The sequence below is a fragment of the Peromyscus leucopus genome, chromosome 13 (genome assembly GCF_004664715.2).
Source record: "Peromyscus leucopus breed LL Stock chromosome 13, UCI_PerLeu_2.1, whole genome shotgun sequence".
Taxonomy (NCBI): Eukaryota; Metazoa; Chordata; class Mammalia; order Rodentia; family Cricetidae; genus Peromyscus; species Peromyscus leucopus.
Window position 1 is genome coordinate 53,817,738 of NC_051074.1, and position 24,606 is coordinate 53,842,343.

The 24,606-nt window shown below is 45.5% G+C and overlaps 1 protein-coding gene across 2 annotated transcripts in view; it reads right to left on the reverse strand.

Annotated features, from left to right (window-relative positions):
- Window positions 1-24,606, reverse strand: part of LOC114704588 (aldehyde oxidase 4) — a 67,912-nt gene that overhangs the window by 37,692 nt on the left and 5,614 nt on the right. The window contains exons 4-13 of one of the 2 annotated variants that reach the window (XM_037210395.1): window positions 21,659-21,755; window positions 18,654-18,762; window positions 16,256-16,382; window positions 11,542-11,603; window positions 7,772-7,855; window positions 7,020-7,100; window positions 4,942-5,086; window positions 4,605-4,697; window positions 2,202-2,353; window positions 83-176 (exon numbers count right to left, since the gene is read on the reverse strand). In XM_037210395.1, the coding sequence (XP_037066290.1) occupies window positions 83-176; window positions 2,202-2,353; window positions 4,605-4,697; window positions 4,942-5,086; window positions 7,020-7,100; window positions 7,772-7,855; window positions 11,542-11,603; window positions 16,256-16,382; window positions 18,654-18,762; window positions 21,659-21,755 (1,044 nt within the window). Of the gene's footprint in view, window positions 1-82; window positions 177-2,201; window positions 2,354-4,604; window positions 4,698-4,941; window positions 5,087-7,019; window positions 7,101-7,771; window positions 7,856-11,541; window positions 11,604-16,255; window positions 16,383-18,653; window positions 18,763-21,658; window positions 22,437-24,606 lie in introns of those variants that run through there. The other variant, XM_028885921.2, reaches the window with a different exon arrangement.

Here is a 24,606-nt window from a genome sequence, read left to right on the forward strand (position 1 = left end):
GGGTCCCCATTTCATAATCTACAGCAGGATCTGTGTAATAATGGTAGTAGAAAAATCAAATTCCCAAAGCTGGTCCTCTTACCTTTAGATACCACATTGATGGTAGCATTTCCTGCTGCTAAAATGGGGTTGAGGTCAGAAAAGTTAGGCCGGCTCACCACGTGGCCTCCTAAAGTCTGATGAAAAGAGGGCGTTGAAAGAAGCTTCATTCAGTGACTTGACAAGTAAGGAATCGTGTGCACAGAGATATTGTATAAGTTTTCAATTTCCCCCTTTGCTCTGCAGAAAGACCCGGGAGCGTTTGGAAGCAGCTAACCCATCCAGACGCCATGCTGTGCTCAGCTCTCACTCTTGACCCGCCTAACGGCCACCTAAGCCGAGAAAGCACCCGTGTGCAGTGGAACAGTTTCTTGGAGGAACGGTCCCAACAGGAATTTGTGTTTGTCCAGAAGCCTTCCTGGGTATGCACGCTCACTCAGGAAGCCGAGAAAGAGAAGCGGATGGAGATCTAGGGAGCGACGCCAGCAGGTTAGGGGAAAAGTGGGTGTGACACACACCCACAGAGGAAGAGAGTCCCCTATAGGGAAGGTGGAGAGCCGGCAGCCCCATTAACAGACATGGAGAATGGTGCCTTTACATCTAGGATGGCTGCTTAATTTCCCCAGACTTCCAAGTCAGGCCTGTCTTCTTTTTGATGACAATGCACAAACAAGACTCTCTGAGTCATCCCACCGCCAGTACCCAAACAATGTATTTGAATAGATAATAACAGATGGTGGGAGCTGAAAATACCTTAACTAGTTAAAAATGTGAGCGGGACAAAGAAACCAACTGGGCAATTCTTGCTCTCCCTCCAACATGTCAGTCTTAAGTCAGTTGGCTCATCAGTTTTTCTTAACTATTGGAATATCTATGTCAATGGATACTGATATAGGAAAAGATGGATTAGGGGAGACTATTGGGTGCTTCTCTGTGGCCTTAAACCTCCAGGGAAGTCTGCTGAGGAGCGGCATGAACAGGGGTCTTTAAGGAACTGATGGGGACAAGTTCATTGAGAGGAGCAAAGTCTTTCAGAAAACGGACATAAAATACAGATTTGAGAATATGTAGGAGATTTGTGGATCAACAGAAGGCCAGAGACAGCCATGAGAAATCTATATGGCTGGCTCTCCCACCACCTCCCACCCCACCCCCACTCCACCCCCACCCCTGCCCCCTCGTCCTGATGGCTTGCTCATGCATGCGATGGGGAGTGATCTGAGCCAATTACCATGAAATCTTAAGTAATGGAAAAACCCCAGTAAGTGAGACTTCTAGACAGCTGGGGGTCGGAGGGTGTATGCATGGAAGACACGCCAGAAATGGACATCAGAGCAAAGGTCTAAGAGGAGAACCAATCAGAAGAGCATCTGGGAGGGCGGGATGTAGTGGGTAGCCATTCCAGCTTTGATCTGGAAGTTCTAACCCCTATTGAGGCTTTGGTAACTGTCACGCCTACAAGGTGGGGCCAAGAGAGGACCCTGAAGACCCGAGATCCAGATGTGCCTGATCTATTGGTTCCTGGACCCTGGATGCTAGAGGTAGACCAAGCAGAGTTCTCCAGAGAACACCGCCAGACTGCGCTGTCTGCGTCTTTCCCAGCACCCTCAACCTACCTATCCCTTCATTTGTAAGTTGCGCCATTAAATAAATCTCCCTTTTAACTACATGGAGTGGCCTTAATAATTTCACCAATAGCGGCATAAGACATGCATGCTTCATAGATGGCTAGACAGGACCCTAGACATAGTCCCATTTGGCTGGACTTTAATTTCCAAACTCAAGTGACTGCAGTTTAAGGAGTTCAAATGACTTGCCTAGGAAAACTGGGGCAAGAATTTGTGCTTCTTCTGACTCTATATCATGATTTGTTATATCACTTTACACACACACACACACACACACACACACACACACATACACTCACACACACACACACACACACACACACACACACACGATGCCTGTCATTTGGGGCACACACACACACACACACACTTGTGACCTCTGTCATTTGGGGCACACACATACCACACACACACACACACACACACACACACACACACACACACACACATTTGTGACATCTGTCATTTGGGGCACACACATACCACACATACACACACACTGTGGCTTAGTTTGTAGAACAATAGAGAACATACAGCCATATTCCTAATCTGGGGCCCTGCAAGTGTCCTCAGATGACTCAGGAGGGCGTGGTAGGTCTTGGTTTTCTCCTTTGGTTGCTCCGAAACCAGAAAATCCAAGGCATCTTTCAACTGTGCCAGGCTGTGCGCTGCCCCTACTGTTGCCCCTGGAAGCAAGAGAAAGAATGTAAATGTACAGAGAGCCTGCATGCACGCTTCTAAATAGGTCAGCTCTTCGTATGTTTAGTTGGGATGACAACAAGCAATGATAATTAGGGATACTTCTGGCGATTTGCATCATCGAGATGGTCAGCATTAAAGTCTCCTTGACTGGATGGAGGAAAACCTGGAAAATGAGTGAAGGTACCTCCGCATGTATCTGAGGGCGTTTCCAGAGAAGATTAACTAGGGGAGACTTCCCTCAGCCTGAGCTGTGCCGTCTTCTAACACGGGAGCTCAGAAGGAGAAAGAACACTAAACCATCAACAAGAGAACTGTTTGACGATTTCTGCCTCCTGCCTGGGGACACAATGCGACCAGCTCCCCCAGTGCTTATTCTCATGAGTTCCGCGTCACACAATTGTGCCCTTGAACAGAGGTCCAGAACAAGCCCTCCCTCCCTCCTTTACTTCCTGGTGGGTATTCGCCACAGCACTGAGACAAGTGACTAACACAAAGGGAGAGCTGTCTCAGGCTGGCGCTCTTTCTCCGTCTGCTCCCCGGGCGCCAGGGTGCAGCCGCCCTGCTCAGCCGCACCCTTCCTGCCATGACGGAATGAAACTTATGAAACCATGATCCAACATAAATCTTTCCTCCTTCGGGTGGACTTCCCACAGATATCTTGTCATAGTGATGAAAGACTGGTACAATGCCTCACCTTGGTCATAGACGATCGCGTTTGCCTTGGATTTTAGTACATGAACCGATCAGAGTGAATGATCACATGTGGGGATTCTAAACCCTTCCCTTCTTTTGAAACAGTTTTGTTACACTATAGCACTCAGACTGGTCTTAACCCTCTGGACACTAGACTATAAGGTGCGCCAGTACATTAAGGACTTAGAAACTGTCTTTGAAGATCATTAAACTAGAAAATTCATTGGCAGAATTTCCACTGTCCATTTGCTCTCCTTCCATGGGCCTCTCTTTCCCCTTGCCCCGCCCACTTCCCAAAAGAGAACAGGAGCGATACCTGCTGGTAGCAGGCTAGTTTGGTTTGCAGGTGTGCTAACAGGGCATGATTTCAGTAGTGTTGTCTTTCCAGGGCTAATGGAATCCCCGAGGGAGTGACTAAAAAAATCTCAGTATGCATCCAGCACCAATTAACCTACTGCACATAAAAAATCATGCATTTTATCTGCGGTGTTAAAGTTTCACGGAGGGATGATTAGGGAAACGGCGCTTACTGCTCCTGGGAGGGAGGGCAATGAAGAAAAGTTGGAGCAACAGATGTAGTTCTATGAGCGCTGCTTCCCATCTCTACATCCTCACTCACCCTAGCCAGTGACATGCCCGGATAGTCTCCCCTATCCATCTTTTCCTATATCCGTATCCACTGATACAGATATTCCAATAGTTGGGAAAAAATGAACTGACTTAAGACTGATGTGTTGGAGGGAGAGCAAGAATTGCCCAGTTGGTTTCTTTGTCCCGCTCACATTTTTAACTAGTTAAGGTATTTTTAGCTCCCATCATCTATTATTTATCTATTCAAATACATTGTTTGGGTATTGGCGGTGGGATGACTCAGAGAGTCTTGTTTGTGCATTATCAGCAAAAAGAAGACAGGCTCTAGGCCTGCCTTGGGAGTCTGGGGAGATTATTTAGGTCCTTTGATTCTGAATCTTCCAGAGGACATTGGAGACTCCAAGGTATGAGCTAGGTCTGTCTCCTAGGGTTGACCTAAAAATCAAAGAGACAGGACATGTGAACACACCTGGCAACTTGTTAAAAGAAAGAAAGAAAGGAAGGAAGAAAGAAAGAGAGAGAGAAAGAAAGAAAGGAAAATGAAGGAAGGAAGGAAGTTGCTCATAGTTGCATTTTAAATCTTGTGGCTAAGATTGTGTCTGTGTCCGTGTCCGTGTGTATGTGTGTGTGCACGCGCCGCAAGGGTACACATGTGTGTGAGATGAACCTCAAGAAAGAAAACGTCCTAAGGGCTTATTGGACCAATCTTCCGGTACTTGGCCGAGCTCTACAGCTCTTGGTCATCTTCTTGCTGTCATGGCTTTGATGACAATGTGATGCTCAGGGACACAGCCGAGTGAGACATCCTAAAGATGCTTATAGTGAACGCACAGTACACACCCAGTTGCTTTGAATGAATGCGCAAAGTCAGGGCTTCTGGGAGGTGTGACTGACTGCCATCAGAGCCCCGCCGAGCCAGGGCCGATGCCTTACTTGAACCAAGATGCTTACCTTTGTCTGTGCTATCCACAAAGTTCAGTTTTGGAAGCCCAAGTGGGGATATAAAAACTGGATGGAATTCGCCTTTAAATTTAATACTGGGTCCTTAAGGAGAAAAACAGGAAGCAGTTAGAAAGAGAACGATGGGTTACTGGTATGACAGAGTAAAAATTATCACGTATACAACTCATTTGCAAAAGAAAATAAAAAAAAAAAAGAAAGAAATAATTCTAAAAGACCCGAGTCCCATGAGTAGAAACGAGCCTGGGTTATGGAGAGCTGAGGGGTGGGGTGGGGTGGGGGCTTCAGCTACCTGATCTGAAGGAAAACACATGCAAATAACACATACCCACTGCAGTGTTCCCCATGACCAATGGGGCTTTGGGGTAGCTGGCTTTGAGTTCCAGAAGGTCTTTCAAGGTCACCGGCATGAACCAGGTGGTCCTCGCTCCTTGGAATGTCAGCCTCCTCTTATGTGGATCTTCGGCCATTCTCTGCAGAGAAGCAAAGCCACTGTGCTTTCCGGGGATCCAAATGGTCCACGGGTCACTTTAGCTTTCTCAGGGATCAGGAAGGGGTGGACTGAAACTACCAGATCGATGAGCCTGTCTCCTGCTAGGTGTGCACAGGGACAGTGTTTGTGCTTGTGAAGTGGCTGTCTGAAGAGGCACTCGGGGCAGTGCAAGTGCCTAGGTCTCTTCTAGTTCTGCCCCACCACCGGGGAATTAGAATTCCCACAGGAAACAGCCCCTGAGGAAGAACTGGGTTCTCACCAGACTTCCTGCGTGGCCCTGCCAACTCGGCTCACCCTGTCTATGTGTGACACATCCTGGCAACATATAAATGGCACCATTGCCACAGGCGAGGTGGAGAGAGGCTGAGAATGTTTCCCCCTCAGTTCTGGGGGACACTGTAGGTGAATCTGTTTCCTGGCGGCTGCCTCCCGGCTCTTTAGTAAAGCGGTGAGCAGTGGACTGGAGAGAATGGTAACTGTCCTCAGAGATGCACCTTCAGGCTCAAACACTGACCACAGGAAACATTGTCACCCAACACTATTCCCTTAAAAATTTAAAAATCACTTATTATTTGTTTGTCTATTTGTGTGTGTGTGTGTGTGTGTTGTGTCTATGTGTGTGTATTGTGTGTTATGTGTGTGTATAAGGAAATTTTTTTTCTCACAACCTTGCTTATATCTATCTAGTATATACCTATCTATATTTAGGCAAACAACTTTAAAATAATGACTCATGGAGGACACAGATGGCTGCCCTTCATACTTCTTGGTCTGTGTGGAGGGGCATAATCAACCAGGAGTGCCCTGTCCAGGGTTCTTGGTTTTTCTTTTAAATATTTATTTATTTATTTATTTATTTATTTATTTATTTATTTATTTATTGGTGGTGAGGTTGGCAAGGGCAGAAGGCAGATGGGAAGATACGTGGGATTGGAATGTATGATGTGAGGTCCACAAAGAATTAACACAAGTTAAAAAAAAAAAAAAAAAAAAAAACAACCTCCCCTCGACACACCACAAGCCAACCCAATATAGACAATCTCTTCACTGAAACTCTTTTCCCAGGTGATACTAGGTTGAATCAAGTTGTCAATTAAAGCTAATCATTCCATGATCCATCAAAAAAAAAAATACTGACACATAGCTAAGGTGTCCAAGTTCTCAGGCTCTGAGGGGTCTGTGGCACTGGGTTCTGAGAAGCCACGGGGATTCTCTGTCTCCTACCATGCTTTCTCCAGGACACAGTTATAGAACAGGGGTTCAGACATACCACAATGTGACACGTTCTTTTCTTTCTTTCTTTTTTTAAAAAAAGATTTATTTATTATTATGTATACAGTATTCTGTCTGCATTTATATCTGCAGGCCAGAAGAGAGCACCAGATCGCATTACAGATGGTTGTGAGCCACCATGTGGTTGCTGGGATTGAACTCAGGACCTCTGGAAGAGCAGTCAGTGCTCTTAACCACTGAGCCACCTCTCCAGCCCTGACACATTCTTTTCTTTTTCCTTTTTTCTTTAGTAGACTTGAGCCAGTGGTTAACTGTAAGAACAGTCCAATTCCATTGTCCTAAGTATCTTTTTATTGTCACTTTACTGTTTTATAAATTGGCTTTAAGATACCTGTGAGTTCCTGTATGACCTTCTGTGGTGACTCATCTACACTCTGATCTCAGCATCTTCAGGTAAAAGGGATTTAGCCAATGGGACTCTGAGGTCCTGGCAGCTCCACTCTTTCATGAGCTCTGATTTGATTACCTACTGAAAGGACTGAACAAGTCCCAAAAAAGGACTCCATCATGGTGGACACACTCCCATCTTCTTAATAGCTAGAGCTTTGTGGTTCTATAGTGTAATACAGAAAGGCATGTGCCACATCATATTATGAAACCACAAAAGCAGAGCAACTTACGATCAGTTCAGGAGGGAATATAGGTTCCTGGGATGGATCCAGGGGCTGGAACTCATCTTCATCATACAGTTTGGTACACATCTCAACAAAACACAACACAACACCAATGGAACGTCAGAGTTACCCAGAGACATACAGCAATATTCAAGGGTGGCATTCCTCCTGACACCCCAATATGAAGCAAGATATTGGAGTCACAGGACCCCCTCATGCAGAATTCTCCTGTCACTTCCAGGACTGAGGAGTGGTGTTCTTAGCAAATGGACAAGACTCTGGACTTCTCAGCTGTCAGAGCTGAGCATTAGATGTCTGCACTGGGTCTCCTATATTTTTATGATCACAAAGGTGCCTGAGGTGGTTAATATTGATTATCAACTCAACAGGCTCTGGAATCTACCAGAAGACAAACCTCCAGCCATGTCTGTGAGGGAGAGTCTAGACTGGGTTAACTGGGTGGAAAGACCTCCGCTGAATGTGAGTGGCACTGTCCTATGGGCCTGGACTGAATGAAAGGGTGAGAGCTGAGTACAGCACCCACCTGTCTGTGTGGATGCAGTGTGACCAGGCGTCTTCTGTTCCTGCCCCATGCTGTCCCTCCATAGCGCCCTGCTCTCTCCCATTGAGACTTTTAGTGACAAGAATGTTACTATTTTTGCCTTGTAATGACTGACAAGAATAGATAGATACATTTGGATTTTTGTTAACATTTTTTTGAGTCAATCCCAATTGGAGTGGGAAAACCAGACACTTACTTTTTCCTCTCTGCTCACAAAAGACGTTTCATCTGGATCCATGCAGCATTTTCCAGATCCTTTCATTTGGCAAACAGTAGCTCCCTGGGGAAGTAATGCAATTTAAGTCAGCTTCGTGGTCAGGTCTCTGAACACGCTGCCTGAGGTCCCCATATCTATAATTCAACCAAATGGATCTGTGCATTCCTCACTTCTGGTTTTGGCTGAATGGAAGGAGACCTCTGCAGGATTCACGTCTCATCAAGCTACTGATTCTCTGCTCCCAGTAAAACAGATAACAAGATCTGGGAATGGCAGGCACACACTTGTAGTCCCAGCACTTGGGGAGTAGAGGCAGGAGGATTAGGAGTTCAAGGCCATCTTTAGATAAGTTGGAGGCAAGCCTGGGCTCTATGAAACCCTGTCTCAAAAACAAAAAACCCAAACAAATCAAAACAAATAAACAAAAACAAGAAAAGGGGCTGGAATCCATGTGGCTGAGCGGGTAAGCTGATGTGTAAGCAAGCGCCTTGGTAAGATGCCTCACGCCACAGCCAACAATAAAAATGCTTTAAACCTCTACAGGAGTTCGGGAGGTTAGGTAACAAGCTCTCCTACTACTGAAGGATTAGAGAAAAATAAAGGGGACGTGTAACTGTGTTTCCAGTGGGGACCTGCAAACTGTCACCCTGGGCTCAGGGGAAGAAGACACATGGGATTGCAGTCCATGGGATCAGTCACCAGGGCTCCCCACGGGAAGTGAGAAACATGGAGGGTACTTATGCTATGGTGGTTAATCCCAAGTATGGAGGCCATTGTGAATTATTTGAAGGATTCAAATTGCTAATCGTTTAATTATAATTTTTCGGGTATTTCATGTGGAACCAAAAGATAAACTTTTGGGCCTGAATTTGTCAGTTGCTGTGTCCGTCAGTTCCTCTTCCTCCTCCTTGTCCTCCTGTTCCTCTTCCTCCTTTTCTAGCTTTTCCAATGCTCCAGTGAGAGAAGGCTTCACACTATAGGCCGGGCTGACCCGGAAGTGATTCACTGTAGAGGCCGGGCGGCCTTGGACTTCTGGCAGGTCTGTGCCTTAGCCTCCCAAGCACTGGGATAACAAGTGTGTACCACAATTCCCAGTTTCACTTATTATTGCCGTCTTATGTGTAAACAGTGCCAAGGGCATGTGGCAATTTGGAGACAATGGATGTCATATTTAAAATCAAGGGTCTAGTTCCTGGTTTAGCATGTACTGGCCAGGCTGGGCTTGTTAAACTGGAATAATAAAGCCCATCGCAAACGGTTTTGTTACACTTAATGATGGGAAAATTCCACATAGTGTCTGACGCACACACCTGCTGTGAAAGTGACAGCTGGTATTTTGAACTCCAAGGCCATCTCTATAGAATTAATTAGGGCTTTGGATACTGTAAACTGTGCTTAGTAAAGGAACTAATTCTTTGTATTTTTGTTTACATCCTTACATAGATTTTTATCTACAAAGAAGACCATATAGTTTTAGGCTGGACAATGTGAAGAAGGTGTTGTTTCTGTAGGTCAAAAAGTGGTAAAACCTTGGTCACTATTATGACTTAACATAAATAGTATCTTAGGAATTAAAATGAAATAACCTGTAATTTGCAAAACTTCCTGAAAATTTTTAGTAGTAGCATAAAAATATAAGTTTCTAAAGTTGTTTTAATTTTTTTTTTAAAAAAAGATTTAATTTATTTATTTTGTATACAGTGTTCCGCCTGCATGTATCCCTGCAGGCCAGAAGAGAGCACCAGATCTCATTACAGATGGTTGTGAGCCACCATGTGGTTGCTGGGATTGAACTCAGGACCTCTGGAAGAGCAGCCAGTGCTCTTAACCTCTGAGCCATCTCTCCAGTCATGGTTGTTTTAATTTTTATTTGCTTTTATTTTTAGACAAGGTCTCTAGCATTTCTGAATGGCCCAGAACTGTGTAGCCAAGTTCTGATCCCCCTGCCTCTCCTACCTGAATGCTTGGATTACAAGCACGCACTATCACACCTTCTTCATGTGGTGCTGGACTTCGTGCCTGCTAGGCAAGCACCCTACCAACTAAACTATGCCCTGGCTCCTCAAAAGTTCATAGTATTGGGAATGAACTGGTATACTTTGAATTATTTTCGGTCAACAAAAATGATACAGAAATAATTTTTATCATGAAAAGTGGACCCTTTATGTTTCAAGATGTCTGCCCCTGTATGCACTAATCATGTTTTCCAACTTTCTCTGTTCTTAGTTTTCAAGGTGACCTGGCTCTTGGCTTACTGCAGTCTCTGCTGCCTGGTGATTAGATCTGGTTAGGACCGGCAAGCTCCTTCTTGGAAGCTGTCTTTCTGTACCCACTGTGCCCCCCTGACCATTGTGAACATTTCCTTCTGCGGTAACTCAGGCTTTCATCCCCCTGCTGTGCCTCCCAGGCTCATCCTTCCCACAGGTAGGAACTTCACTTCCCTGGGAAGTTCTGTGCTCGCTGTGTCCTCCGGCTGGGGAACAATGTCTGTGTGTCGGCCAACAGCTTCAAGTCTAAACTCTTTAGCTCCAAGCGGTATACTTTCTTTTAGTTCTGAAACCTCCACCACACCAACTTCTCTCCTTCTTCCTTTTCCTTTTCACTCTGAGCCTTGGATATTGGGCATCTTTTTCTATGTCAACCAGTTCTCTCCTTGTAATGTTTCTATTGCTCTTTCTCCAGCAATTCATATCTGTAATTTCTTTTAGAATCTAGCTCCAGGTTCCCTTTCTCTGATAAGTTCTCTGCCTTCCCCTTTCCCTCAGTTCTCTTCAGTCGGTGTTCCTTCAATCTGTATGCCTGGTGGATACAGTAAGCATTTAATACCTGTCTTTCTTTCCTCCCCCTGGCCTTTCCGTTCCTACACTGGGGATTGAACTTTGGGTCTCATGTATGCTAGTGAGTGCTCTATCTCTGGGCCACACCCCAGGCTGCTTTTTGACTTGAGACAGGGCCTCACCAGGTGGCCCAGGCTGCTCTTGAAGGCCTTCTATACTTCAGGGCTCTTGCACTTGACATTCTCCATCCCCAGCCTCAGTTCTGTGCCATAAAACTGGCTACTTTTTTAAAAAAAAAAAATTATTATTTCTACACTTCACTTTCTTCATTTATTGGAGTGGTAGAATAAATTTTATAATTCTCGTAAAAGTGTCAAATTTGAAGAAATAAACAAGATAGATGCTAAGGGCTTACTTATAAAAACACAACAGTGTGCTATTATACTCGGGAACTCAGAGTGACTGCCTGCACAAAAGTGAGTCCACCAACACCGCCCTGGGGAAGAGGCAGGGATTCATGACCCTTCATCCCTTACGTTTGCTGAGAGAGAGGAGTCCTGTTTCTCAGTAGTGGAGCCACCAGCAAGCTCCCCTTGCTCAGGTGAATAACCCCTTACCCACGTTCATGTAAGCAACCCTAATTAAAGTACAGGGCAGGAAGGGGGGGTCACAGAAAAAGACATGAAGGTAGGAGGGGGACCTGTTGGGAAGAAGAAGGGGTTTTAGTGGGAGTGGGGGGCAGGAAGAGAGGGTAATGGAAGGGATCGCAATCAAAGGACATTACATACGGGTATAAAATTGTGAAAGAATAAATAAAAAATATAAACAGTAGGAGTCTGGCAACCCTCAATGGTTAGAATGGGCAATATTGGGGTTCACATCTAGGGATAGTGAGTAAAATAGGTTATTTTATGTAAAAGTCCATTCACAAATTAAGTTAATAGAACATTAGCCTACAACATTTTAACTTACCGGTGAGAACGTTTTCCCACTTTCTACAATTGGTCGGTATCCAGTACATCGGCACAAGTTACCTGATTAATAAGAAATGAATCAGGTCTTAGAGTCTCATCCAGAAATGGACGGCACAGCTAATGCTTAGTGTTTTCAGCAAAATAGGCAAGCTTATTTTTTGCTCTGAAACCCAGCGAGATTCTTTGAAAAAACTCTTCCCTGGGAGATGTTCTTCAACAGCAGGCCATGTGATTACAGTTTTGTTTTTTTTTCTGAAACACTAGAGAAATCTTCACATTTCCCAAGCAACTCTTCCTGCCTATCTCATTTCTATCCCCTAAACAGAATACCCATTGTTCTCATGGTTTCGTCACAGCTGTGGGAAGAACAGTTTTTCTCTGCCAGCAGGTTCGATCATGATGAGCAATCTCCCTACAGATGCAAAGCAAAGGAGTCAGCAGATCCTGAACTGGAGCCTCCAAACTGTGAGCCAAAACATACCCATTCTCTTTGTAAATTAATTATCTCAGGCATTTTGTCATAGTAATGGAAAGTTGCCTAACACAGGGAGCATTCTTGAAGGTCTCTGACTCTGTTCTCCAGGGGAATACTTCAGGCAGGACTGTTTCACTGATTGCCTGGATTCTGCAATCGGTGTGTTGGGTCATTTGTGAATTCACCTTAGTTTACTTGTTGAATCATAGGCTGGAGATGGCCTTGGATGTTCTTGAGTCCACTGTGAAGGCATGGTCTGTATTCAATATGTAGCTGATACTGTTCAGTCAGTCAACATTTCCAAATAATGGTTGAAAGTAGGAGGGAAACCGCTACCCATAAAAAAGTGTATGAATCCAGGTGTGGTGGCACATGCCTTTGATCCCAGCACTCAGAAGGCAGAGGCCAGCCTGGTCTACACAGTGAGTTTCATGACAGCCAGAGGCTATATAATGAGATCCTGTCTCAAAAATTTGAAAATACATTGTGCAAATTTTACAATCAGTTTGAATGGTAATTATGAAGAGGTCTGACTAAAATGGGGAGAGTCTCATACTGTTGAAATCATGCGTAGAAAACCACACATAAAACAGATATACGTACTCAAACAAATAAAAATCTGAGCCTAAAAGATGGACAAAGGAGAGAAGTCTTTGACAATGATTATCTGTTAGTGGGAGAATTGTGTATGAGTTTTTCTTTGCCTTTTAATTTTAGGGACATTTTCCCAATAGAAGACATTATAATTACACTAGAAAGAATACTTCAAATTATGAAGTTCCACTTCAATTTTACAAGTTCAGAGCACTGTGCCTGTGGACTGGGTGTTTTTAAACACCCGACAGAAAAGTGTGTGGAGAAATGAGGCAGGTGAGCCATGTGGAAATGGGTTCTGGGGGAGTGCCTTCCCGCTTATTAAAATGGGGCCAGCTCAGGAATATACACAGGCAAGAAGGGCTGCAGATTCCGTCATCTTCCTTTTGGTAAGAGGGAGAGAAAAATCATAAACGGATCTAAACTTAGAATTTGTCTTCATTGTGGAGCTGAGACAGGGTGTCAAAAACATAGTCAGGGGGCATGAGTCAGAAGGTTAGGAAGGCAATGAACTCCTTCCTTCATAGAGAGAGATGGGGCAAACGTAAGGTCTAGTATGAGCCAGGATCAGGGGTTTTGTTTTGGGCCACAGTCTTAAGTCTACAGTACCAAAGAGGAACCCCGAAGGGGGAGCCCCAGGAGGACCCCAAAGAAGAGCCCCAGGAGGACCCCAGGAGGACATAACTGGTTGCTTATGTCTCGGTGGATGGTCACACACCTGTTTGCATCTGGCACTAATTGAATTGAGGTGGGGGGGTTATTGATAACAATAAAAAGAGCATGTAAGGTTAAGAGGGGAAGAGGGGAGGGCACTAGGGGGGTTGAAAGTAGTGGTGGGTGGATATGATTAATATACGCTGTATAAATATATGAAACTTTCAAATAATAGAAAATATTAAATAAGAAAAAAATTGGCATGTCTGTATTTTATAATAATATACAGCCAAAAGGAAATGCATGCATATGTATTTCAGTATCTTAAAGACATCCCCAGGATAATTGCACCAATGACAGTATTTCTTCTAATTCTGTAGGGAAAAAGTGGAAATTAAAAAATCTTACTCCCTTAGTCTTGAAGGGCAAAGACTAACTTCAATGAAGCAGTGGTTCATACAGTCGCTGATTTAGAAGTTGTGTGCTTATGCTATTACATTTTGATTTGAAACAAATTTATTTATGTATTTATTTATATTTTCTGTGTATGAATGCTTTGTATGTATGTATGTATGAATGTATGTATGCATGCATGTTGTATGTATGTATGTATATATGCATGTATGCATGTGTGTATGTGTGTATGCATGTATGTATATATGCATGTATGTATGTATGTATGTATGTATGTATGTGTATATGTGTGTATGAATGTATGTATGTATGTATGCATGTATCTGTACTATGTGCATGCTTTGTGTCAGCAGAGGCCAGAAGAGGTTTCAGATCCCAGAACTAGAGTCACACATAGTTGGCATCTGTCACGTGCTGCTGGGAACCAAGTCTAGATCTTCTGCCTGATCAGCAGGTATGTTGTGGAATGTTAGCTTAAGGTGTGTTACATTCCTTTGTGCTGTGGAGTATTTGTTTAGTGATGCAAAGATGTCTTGCATTCTTTTATGTTGCATTTGTTTAACTCTGTGAAGCTGTGTTACTGTGCCTGTCTAAAACACCTGATGGTCTAATAAAGAGCTGAACTAGAGGCGGGAGATGGATAGGCGGGGCTTCAAGGCAGAGAGAATAAATAGGAGAAATCTAGGCTGGAGAGAAGGAGGAGCCAGCCACCCAGCCACAGAACCAGCCACCGAGGAAGAAGGAAAGAAAGGTGTATAGAGTAGAGAGAGGTAAAAGCCCAGAGGCAAAAGCTAGATGAGATAATTTAAGAAGAGCTGGCTAGAAACAAGCCAAGCTAAGGCTGGGCATCATAAGTAAAAATAAGTCTCTGTGTATTTATTTGGGAGCTGGGTGGTAGGCCCCCTAAGAATAAAAAAAATCCACTACACAGGTACCCTGAACTACTGAGCCGTCTCTCTAGCCCCACCCTCACTACATTTTGTTTTGATTTTTTGAGATAGGCCCCTCTCCCGATCTCTCCTCTGCCTCTCACTCTGTAGCTGGTGTTTTCCTGCCTCAGCCTTACAGGCATGCACCACCACACCTCTTGACTGCACTGCTTTGAACTGCACTGTATACTGTTGTCTTTCTGGGACTGTGAGCATGAATGCTGTCAGTGTGGCCCACACTTACAATTTTAGAAAGAGCACAAGTAAATGCCTTGTGAGCCAAATACACTCTTCAAGCTATCAACTCAGAATAGGATTATCCACCTCTTGCATAGTGTCTGCCCTCTCTCCCCCACTCTCAGTGCTGAGGACAGCGTGTTGAGCTAGGCTGGTGTGCCCAACACCCTCAGTGCCGAGGACAGCACACAGATCTAGGCAGGTGTACCCTGATACCCTCAGTGCTGAGGACAACATGTCGAGCTAGGCCGGTGTACCCAACACCCTCAGTGCCGAGGACAGCACACAGATCTAGGCAGGTGTACCCTGATACCCTCAGTGCTGAGGACAGCATGTCGAGCTAGGCCGGTGTACCCAACACCCTCAGTGCCGAGGACAGCACACAGATCTAGGCAGCTGTACCCCGACACCCTCAGCTGATTTTCCATCTTTTTCGTGTTGGCCATCATGTGAATTATAGTCAGGAATCATGAAGGCTATACCCCATCTCTATCCGACTGCCTGTACCCAAGAAAAAAGTCAAACAAAACACCAAGTCCAAGATCTCCGATTCTCAAGTCTCTTAATTCTCATTGTATTACTCGTTACTTTACTGAACAACAAAAAGATTACTGGTTGCTTAATCAATTCAGGCTTGGTTAAAAATCATAACCAAAACTACAGGCCACAGCAGTTTACTGAAAATTTTGAATGAAGCTGTTGAGAGAAGATATGAAAGAACACTTATACCCCAATTCCGAAACCATTTAAGTTGAACTTTGACCTAGCTTCCTTCTGCATCTTTTCATCATAATCGAGTTTCTGCCTGTTCTGTTTGTGGAACGGGACAAGGAGTTTCCTTTAATATCTCTTAGTTGAGTCAACACTATTAATACTTTAGATTTCATACCCCTAAGCTAGAAAGGTTTGTAATAGAAACTACATTTGTTAACATGACTTTCTAGATACAAAGTCAGAATTTTCACACTTAGATTTATCAGTATTTTTGTAGGAATTGAATTGCTCACTGTTTGCTTATGATAACCCATTGTTTCTGAGGGCCCCCAAACAGCCATCACATAAAGATATACAGTACCCCCAAATCTTTCTTCCTTTCTTTGTAGGATTAATTTTAGTAAGCAATGTTAGTGAATGATTTAGACTCACTAATTAAAACACAAATAGCAAAATCTTATTATTCCACTCTGCCCACATTCCCGTGTTTGGAAAAGGCTGTGTTAGCATTAGCATAGGCGTTAAAATACCGTGAAAGCATCAGCAAAGGAAAAGTCTTATGATGGAGTCAGTATTGTCTCAACTACCAGCCTCAGGGCTGCAGAACCAAGACAGCGCCTGTCTGCCCCAGTGTCTTTCAGAGGAGCTGGGCCATCCATCTCTAGCTCCCCGAGTCTTGCCCGCCAAAGCCTCACCTCCAAGCGCCTCAGTGATCTGATCAGGTGTCGGCTCCGGGTGGTTCCTGAGCAGCGTGTAGATGGACATCACCATGCCAGGGCTGCAGAATCCACACTGCGTGCCATGACACTTGGCAAGCCGTTCCTGAGAGACAAAGGCACGCCACCAGTGCGTTAGACCTTTGGCCTTGCATGCTAGCACAGAGTCTAAACTTTCTGAAAACAACTTCAGGAGAAACGCTTGTTTCTGGAGGAAGAAGATGAATTTCTTAAAGTCAGAATTTTGGACTTTTGCTTAAAAAAAAAGAAGGCCTAGTGTCAGAACCCTTCTCACACCTGCTTTCTTTTTCCTTCTCACTCACTATATCACTTTGGATGATGTGTTCAACTTTTCTTCATGTTTACAATTAGGGTGATAATGGCCTGCACTTTGCAGAATAAATGAATGTGTGGGAGTCATTAAATGTGTGTCCAGAGTCAGCAGGCTCTGGACAGGCGTCTTCATGCTCTTTCCCATTTAGATTAGAGAATTTTTGGTGTACTAAATGTTACAATCTATATATTTAAAAAAATTGAACATTCTATTTGATATTGCAGGGCTGGTCCCGCATTTAAATCACGCAATTCAATCTTATACAGAGAAAACAGTGGGGGAGACGTCAATTCATTTGCTCTCTACAGAATCCCTAAGCCAGGAAGCTGCAGATGGAGTCAGGACTGCCAGTCCAGCCTGCCTGACACTCCACACTCACCCAGCTGGCTCGAGTATAATTCTAGTGTTCTCAAATCAACATTTCCCCCCCCGAACATCATGGCTCCTCTAATGAAAGCCAAATGCTCTGTCTGTGGTCCAACTGAAGGGACAGACATTATTTTCGTTAGGGGACAACATGGTGGCATTGGATTTATGGCTACATGGCCGTCGTGTCTGCTCTGATAGGTAGTCCAGACTGTGGAACCTGCTGACGTGTTGAACACCTGGCTCTCTCGGGGAGATAGGCCTTCACACACAACTTCTTTTTTTTTTTTTTTTTTTTTTTTTAAAGATTTGTTTATTTTATGTATGTAGTGCTCCATCTGCATGTATCCCTGCAGGCCAGAAGAGGGCACCAGGTCTCACTACAGATGGCTGTGAGCCCCATGTGGTTGCTGGGAATTGAACTCAGGACTTCTGGAAGAGCAGCCAGTGCTCTTAACCTCTGAGCCATCTCTCCAGCCCCACACACAACTTCTTTACCGATGTTTATTGCACAAATACCTCCACTACCACGGCAAGTACGATTTATACAAACCAGGGTACTTTAAAGGAGCCTAGTTTAATTTGACTATGGATATGTTTAAAGACAATCAGCAGAAACCTGCAAATTTAACAATAGGCTTTTGCGAGCTGGGGCAAGCCTGCTCCGGGACACCACTGAACAAATGTGACTGGTGTCCCATCAAGACCTGCGAGAGTTAAATCTACTAAACACAGAAGGCGAATGCTGGGTAAGTCCACAGGACACAGCGATTTGAGCTAAGGGCTGAAAGATATGAACAGGTCTCCGTCAGGAGTAGCGGGCAGTCAATGAAGCCGCCGTGTTCCAGACACAGCCTTTCAAGGAAGGAGTCCTAAGGGAAAGACTCCTCGTCCTTCTCTTTCTACATCCTGCCTTTCAAGCTCACCCAGCAGGAGTTCCTGATCAGTCATACGAAAACTGCCGCCCTTTCTTTGAAGAGCCCTCCAGACTTGAACAACCACCCTGCTGCATTTTAATTGTAGCCAGTAGTTGGGGGATTTTTCCGGAGCCTTCTCGCACACAGGCTCAACTTCCCTCAGCACCCCACACTTTGGAACAGTGAGAAACGAAGAAGTATTTTCTATAAACTTTGGTTTTCTACCTCGTTTTCTTCTTGAGTAAGACTGCCCTTGTCTGTTAGTTACTGGCCAGAACAGAGCTGAGAAGGTCTCTCGGGTTAAGATGTCTCTTTACAATCGATGACAGCATCGTGAAGAGATGTCTGAAAAAGATTCTGAGCTACAAAGCACTGACTCTTCCAAAACAAGAATGTAAAAGAATAAAGGGTTTCAAGCTTGGAGAACTCGGGAGAGCACACCGGACTATGGGCCATGCCTGTAACAGATTGGGGACCCCAGGAGAACACACCAGACTATGAGCTTGGGGACCCCAGGAGAACACACCAGACTATGAGCTTGGGGACCCCAGGAGAACACACCAGACTATGAGCTTGGGGACTCCAAGAGAACACACCAGACTATGAGCTTGGGGACTCCAAGAGAACACACCAGACTATGAGCTTGGGGACCTCAGGAGAACACACCAGACTATGAGCTTGGGGACCCCAGGAGAACACACTAGACCATTACAGGCCATGCCTGTTCCAGCATCTGGTCCTCATCACATTGTGATCTTACCTGCACGGGGTGAATCCTCTTTTTGATGCTTCCCACACCTTCCACTGTGGTAACGGCTGCCCCATGGAGAGAACAGATGGGCACCAGGCATGCTGTTGCTGGGTAGTGGCTGTGATGGGCTTATGTAAAGAGAACACACTGAAATCATGGGGAATGGGTGACAAAGAGTAGGGTATTCTTTCAGTCCGGGAGAATGACAAGGTTGTATTTCCCCAACTGTGGTGAAGATGACCTATACAACCGTAGACTTCTGGCCATGCCTGAGAAAGACCTTACATATGATAAATGGAGGAAGTAAAGGGGAGGGGGACGTTCCTTCTGGACTCCTAAGGGACCTTCCTTCACCTCTTATTTTATTATTTTCTCCATTGAAGGCAAGCAAGTAAGTGTTCATCTTTGGATCATAAATGTCCCCCGAAGGCCTCAACCCTACACAAAGAACTACAGGTAACTAAGGAATGCTGGGAGTGGGAGAAAATAGTCTTCCCCGGGGAAGAACACAGCAATTGGTTATCCAACGTCAAATGGTCAGCCCTGGAAACACACGAACCAACTGAACAGGTTATAGTTGGGAGTTCATATGTGTCTATCTTTCTCCCTGCATTTATCCCTTCTTGTTTTAGCGTGTATGTGTGTGTGTGTGTGTGTGTGTGTGTGTGTGTGTGCGCGCGCATGTGCATACACGCATGTGTACATACATGCATATAACAGCAATTAATGAAAAAAGAGGCCATGAATTTGAAAAAAGGCACAGAGAGGCATATGGGAGGATTTGAAGGGAGGAAAGGGAAGGGGGAAATAATGTATATTGTAATCTCAAAAATAAAATAAAGAAGAAACATCCCCATAGGCTCATGTTCTGAGCACTTGCTCCCTGGCTGCTGGTGTCGCTTGTGGGGCTAAGGAGCTTGTGTGTAGGTGACGGTGGTGGAAGCAGGTCCAGGGAGTGTGCCTGAAGGTGACAGCCTGGCACCGGTTCACCAATGGCCTCCACCATGAAGTGAACTTTGCCTCTTGTTCCCTCTGCCCCAGATGGAGGTACCATGCTCCACCTCCCTCACTCGGGGACTGAGGTCTCCCAGAACTCGGGGCCCGTTGGAGCCCACAGAGGTTTCCTAGTGAGGTCTGAGCTGGCTTTACCAGCAGGGCTGCATAAGAGGATGATTGGACCACGGGCCTGGGTACCAGGTGTTTGGAAGGGTCTGTACTTGGTTTGTGTCTAGCAAGGGGGAGGTCTTTTGCCCCACCCCCTGGCATTGTTATAAAAAGTCCTTTTGAATAAAGTTCTGGGTGGGTGGGTAAGGATCCAGGCCCTCCCGAGGCTGTCCTGTGTTTCTGTCTTTCCTCTCATCATCTAGGTATCTTTTTCTATCTAAATATTCCTTACTTCTCCCTCCTTAAGAGTTCCCTGGTCATTAAAACATTATGGATAGAATGCCTCTGTCCGTAAGTTGTTCTGATCCATATCTTGGTCACAGTGATGAAAAGTAACTACTACAAGAGAACAGGAAAGTTGGATTTGACTACTAAGCAGTTTAGTCCGTGGTCCTCAACCATGGGATGCTTCCAAGAACAGGAATATTCTTGTATCCTGGTCCAATGAAGTTAGAATCCTTGGGCTGAGATCAGCTAGTCACTGGTTAGGCTCTTTAGATGATGTTACTGTTTCGACACAATTATCTTTCCTTCCTTCTCTCTTTTCTTCCTTTTCTTTAGTGTGTATGTATGTATGAATGTGTGTGTGTGAGAGAGTATACATATATATGTGTGTGTATGTCAGTGTGTGTGTGTGTAAGTGTATGTCTACATGTGTGCAGAGGTATGTGTGTGTGTGAGGGCATGTGTGTGTGTGTGTGTGTAAGTGTATGTCTACATGTGTGCAGAGGTGTGTGTGTGTATGAGGGCATGTTTGTGAGTATGTGTGTGTGTGTGTATGTCAGTGTGTGTAAGTGTATGTCTACATGTGTGCAGAGGTATGTGTGTGTGTGTGAGGGCATGTTTGTCAGTATGTGTGTGTGTGTGTACCCGTGTGCACACATCTTTCTTTGCCCGTCTCCCTTTCTGTTTTCTGACAGAGTCCCACATCTCTGTTCTCAAGTTCTTCCTGTCTTTCAGATGGTCTGGCTGAGAACCCGCAATCACCACTGAGAAATTCATAAAACTTAACTTTTTTTTTTTGCTGCTCTTTCTCAGTTTTAAATGTGGGTGATGGTCACACCCTCACGAGGTTGTTTGGAGAACTAAATTTGATGACATACCTAATATGTAAGCTTTTCCAACAGTGCACGGCATTCAGTAAGCATCCAGTAGATGCTGCTGATTTTATCAGCACATTGTTATTTCTGTTCACATACCCAATAAGTTATAACTCCCGGGAAGGGATCGTCTCTAAACAGTAAAGCTCTGTATGGAAACACCTGCTGGACAATCCCCTAGAGACAGTACCCTAGATGTGTCCCCAGCTAATCTGCCACTTCCCGCCTCCTCAGCTTTTCCTCTTCCAAGTTCTATAGTTTGTGGATGGTACCACCCACGTGTCATCCTTGGCAAAACCCTGGCACTTGCACTAGACGACTCCGCCTTCACCTCCACATTCCGTCAGAGAGCAGATTTGCATTTTAAGGCCAAGGTGAGGCGGTTGGATTTGAGCAATCACTCATCCTCCTGGGAAAGTGACTCCTAGTGTGTGCCACGGCCTAAAGCTCACCAAGGCTATAACATCTGCATTAGCCGTTTTTGCAGACACTTCCCTGAGCCCCCTGTTCAAAAGCAAAGGGACTATTTTACAGCAACAGAGAACCGAGCCCCAAGAGCTCGGAACACAGGACAAATAAGTCCTGCTGGGAACATTTATGGAAAAGAGATGGAGGCAGGGTGAGCATGTGAGAGACTTGGAGACAGGAGAGAGGGGCGCATAGTTTCAGGGAAAGTGAAGACTTCATCGGCGAGGCCCCTCGCCCTTCCCAGATGTGCCCAGAGCATGGCCAGGCCAGTGCAAAGGATACTGGATCTTCTTGCTCTTGGGATCGTATCGTGACACCATCACTGTACAGGCCCCGCAGCCTCCGCTCCCACAGCCATACTTAGTGCCTGTCAGACGGACTGGAAGGAGCAGAGTCAAGGAAAAGGGACCCGCGTGCCTTTACTTGTCACGTTTCTCTCCCTCGGGTGCCTATAACAAGCGGCGTGCTCTGGAGTCTCGGGCCGTGCTGGCCACAGCTTCTTGGTGAATGGGCTAGTTCAAGTTGCCGCTTACATCTCAGCTCACTGATGAAAGCTGAGGAGGGGCGGGCTGTTCAAGAGACACAGCAGCTTTCTGAAAACTGGGTCCCATGGCATTTCTGAATATAAGAATTTCCAATTCAGCTAAGAAGGCAATGAAATAGTCATTGGGGGGCCAGCTAGGTGGTAGAGTGCTTACCTCCTGAAGCCTCGGCTTCTATCTTTGGCCCCTGAAACAACACTAATCAATAAAAAAGAACTAGCAGATGCTGGATATTGTGATTTATACCTATTATTCCTGGGATTTGGGAGTTTGAGGCAGGAGGATTGCTGCAACAGCCTGGGTAACATAGGGAAATCTACCCAGTGGGTATAGGGCAGTGCCTTGCAGTCAAAGCCCGGATATTTCTGCAGTGAGCCATGCTCACACTCTTCCTGAGTAGGACACACAGATCACACGAGCCTCCTGGGAGCGGCTTAGGGTTTGCACACAAATGCCGTGTGGAAAAGCTCACGACCTCTACAGAACTCAGAACTGTGGGTAACGGAAGATGAATCCATATGGTGTCATTTCTCTGGATGTCACAGAAGGTGGTTTGTGTAAAAGTCAGAGAAATCCTCCTGGGAGGCTTAATCTCCTCCAGTTCAGCAGTATTTACTTTTGCTTTCTTGCGGAATTAGAAAACATCAACCTAAGGGCGGAGGCCACAGGACAGCAGCAGACCAGGTTTTGCCTAGCGTGCGTGCAGCCCTGGACTCAGTCCCCCGTTAGCAAATAACAGTGATAACCTTGGCTCTTGGGCTGGCCCTGTCGACATCACTATGGCAGAAATATTGCATATTTCCTCCAAGAGAGAACAAAGGATATATTCAAATCCTCTCCTTCGGGTGCATCCAGGAGTCTACCAGAGTTGGCTTGGGACCTTCTCAGGTCAAAAGGATTTCATGGGTGGAGCCGATAACTGGCTCGGGCGGAGGCTGAGTCATTTTCCTCCTGTAAATTGCTACCCTTGATGAAGTGCTGCAGTCAGGAGACTTGTGGTTTTTGGAATCCCTAGCTGAGGAGTTCTTTGCAGCCTTTCCCAGAAGGCTTTGCACTCATGACTCTGCTCTTTAATTCTGAGCCAGTTAAGGCAGCTCAGGGCTGAGACCGAGAGCTGAAGGTGGCGTGGGTCAGACCTTACAGCACTCCAGTGAGTAGGGCGCAAAAGGCAAGGCGTCGTTTGTCCCTGCTTTGGGAGTCTGGGAAACCCAAGTGCTGTCTGGCGGAGCTGAGCCTTCACGCGGTCAGCGTGTAACAGCAGAGCTGGGCTGCGTGTTTTAGCTGTCCCAAGTAAAACATGGACGCCTGATTCCTCTAGCCCCTTTGCCCTCTGGACAGCTACCAGCTAGTGTCAAGACTCCCTGTCCTCACAGAAAGCCACGATTGGTTCCTTATGCACTCTATGAGCTCATCTTGGGGCTCATCATTAGACAGTGTGGCCAGATAAATTCAGGACCCTCAGTTAAATCTGAACTTCAAGTAAACAACTGATAATGATGTGGGATGAGCATGTCCTGGGCAATCTCAAATTTGACGAGCTGTGCTTTGTTTTTATAAATGCTCAATACAGAAACATGACTCGGGCTGAGTAGAAACAGTGTGTTGTAAGTTTGTTTTTTGGTTCTTTGCATAGAGGAGATTTCTCACCGCCCTCAAGATGAACAGCCTTGCGGCGTTCTTAGAAGTTGCCTTAGACTAACCGGACAGACTACGCGTACCGGGGACATGCCACCAGAGCCAGACCCGGTCCTTTTCTCTAAGGCTCTCACTGATTATTTCGTCTTTGTTTTCCGTCACATCTCTCCATCCTCACCTTCAGCTCCTCACACATGCCAACAAAAACTTTATTTCTCCAAAACACGACAGTCCTTTGCCTCTGGCCTATAGGAGTCCCTTGAACATGCTTTAGGTGGGCACTGTTGCTAGCAGAGGCAAGCATTCCTTCCTTCCTGTAACCATTCATCAGAAGCACCCACCAGGGAACAGGTTAGAGTAACGCCTGCACTCTGTTCTAGAACTCTTGACTCTAATCAAAAGTTGGGGCCTAGAGCTCCGGAGAGCCTCATTTATCCAGAACGGTGTGTTTATATTAGTTACCATCAAGCAACATGCAGAAGGAGCGTTGGGAATCTGGGGGTCAGGTGTTTCACCTAGTGTTGGCTCTGGCCCTGGTTACCTGGGCACCTGCATGTTCAGCTTATTCCCGATGTTGCTTCCTTTTGGGAAATCTAGAGAAGGCACCACAGGATGTGTGTGGGCTTTAGAGGTGATAGGCTTTGCCGACCAACGGTGAGATTTTGTAGTGGGGCAGAGGGGAGCTGGCGGGATGGGGAGGAGGATTCAGGCTGTGTGGACTGAGTGGGAGAGGGACCCTAGGCAGTATGGTCCTCGTCAGGAGGGGGCTGTAAAATGATGATACAGGAAGTCAGATTGTAAGGCTCCAGTAGAGAGAGGGAGTCTGGGGAGAAAAATTAGGCATCAGGGACAGGCTATTTCTAGAACACCTTTGTCAAGGTAAGCAATGAAGTGTTATTTGAGGCGTGTTAATTGGGAGGTGGGGAGGCAGAAGGAGAAAGGATAGTATGTTGTTCATCACCGAATCCCAGTTGCCTGACAACAGAGACCAGTGTGTGTGTGTGTGTGTGTGTGTGTGTGTGTGTGTGTGTGTGTGTGTGTGTCTGTGTCTGT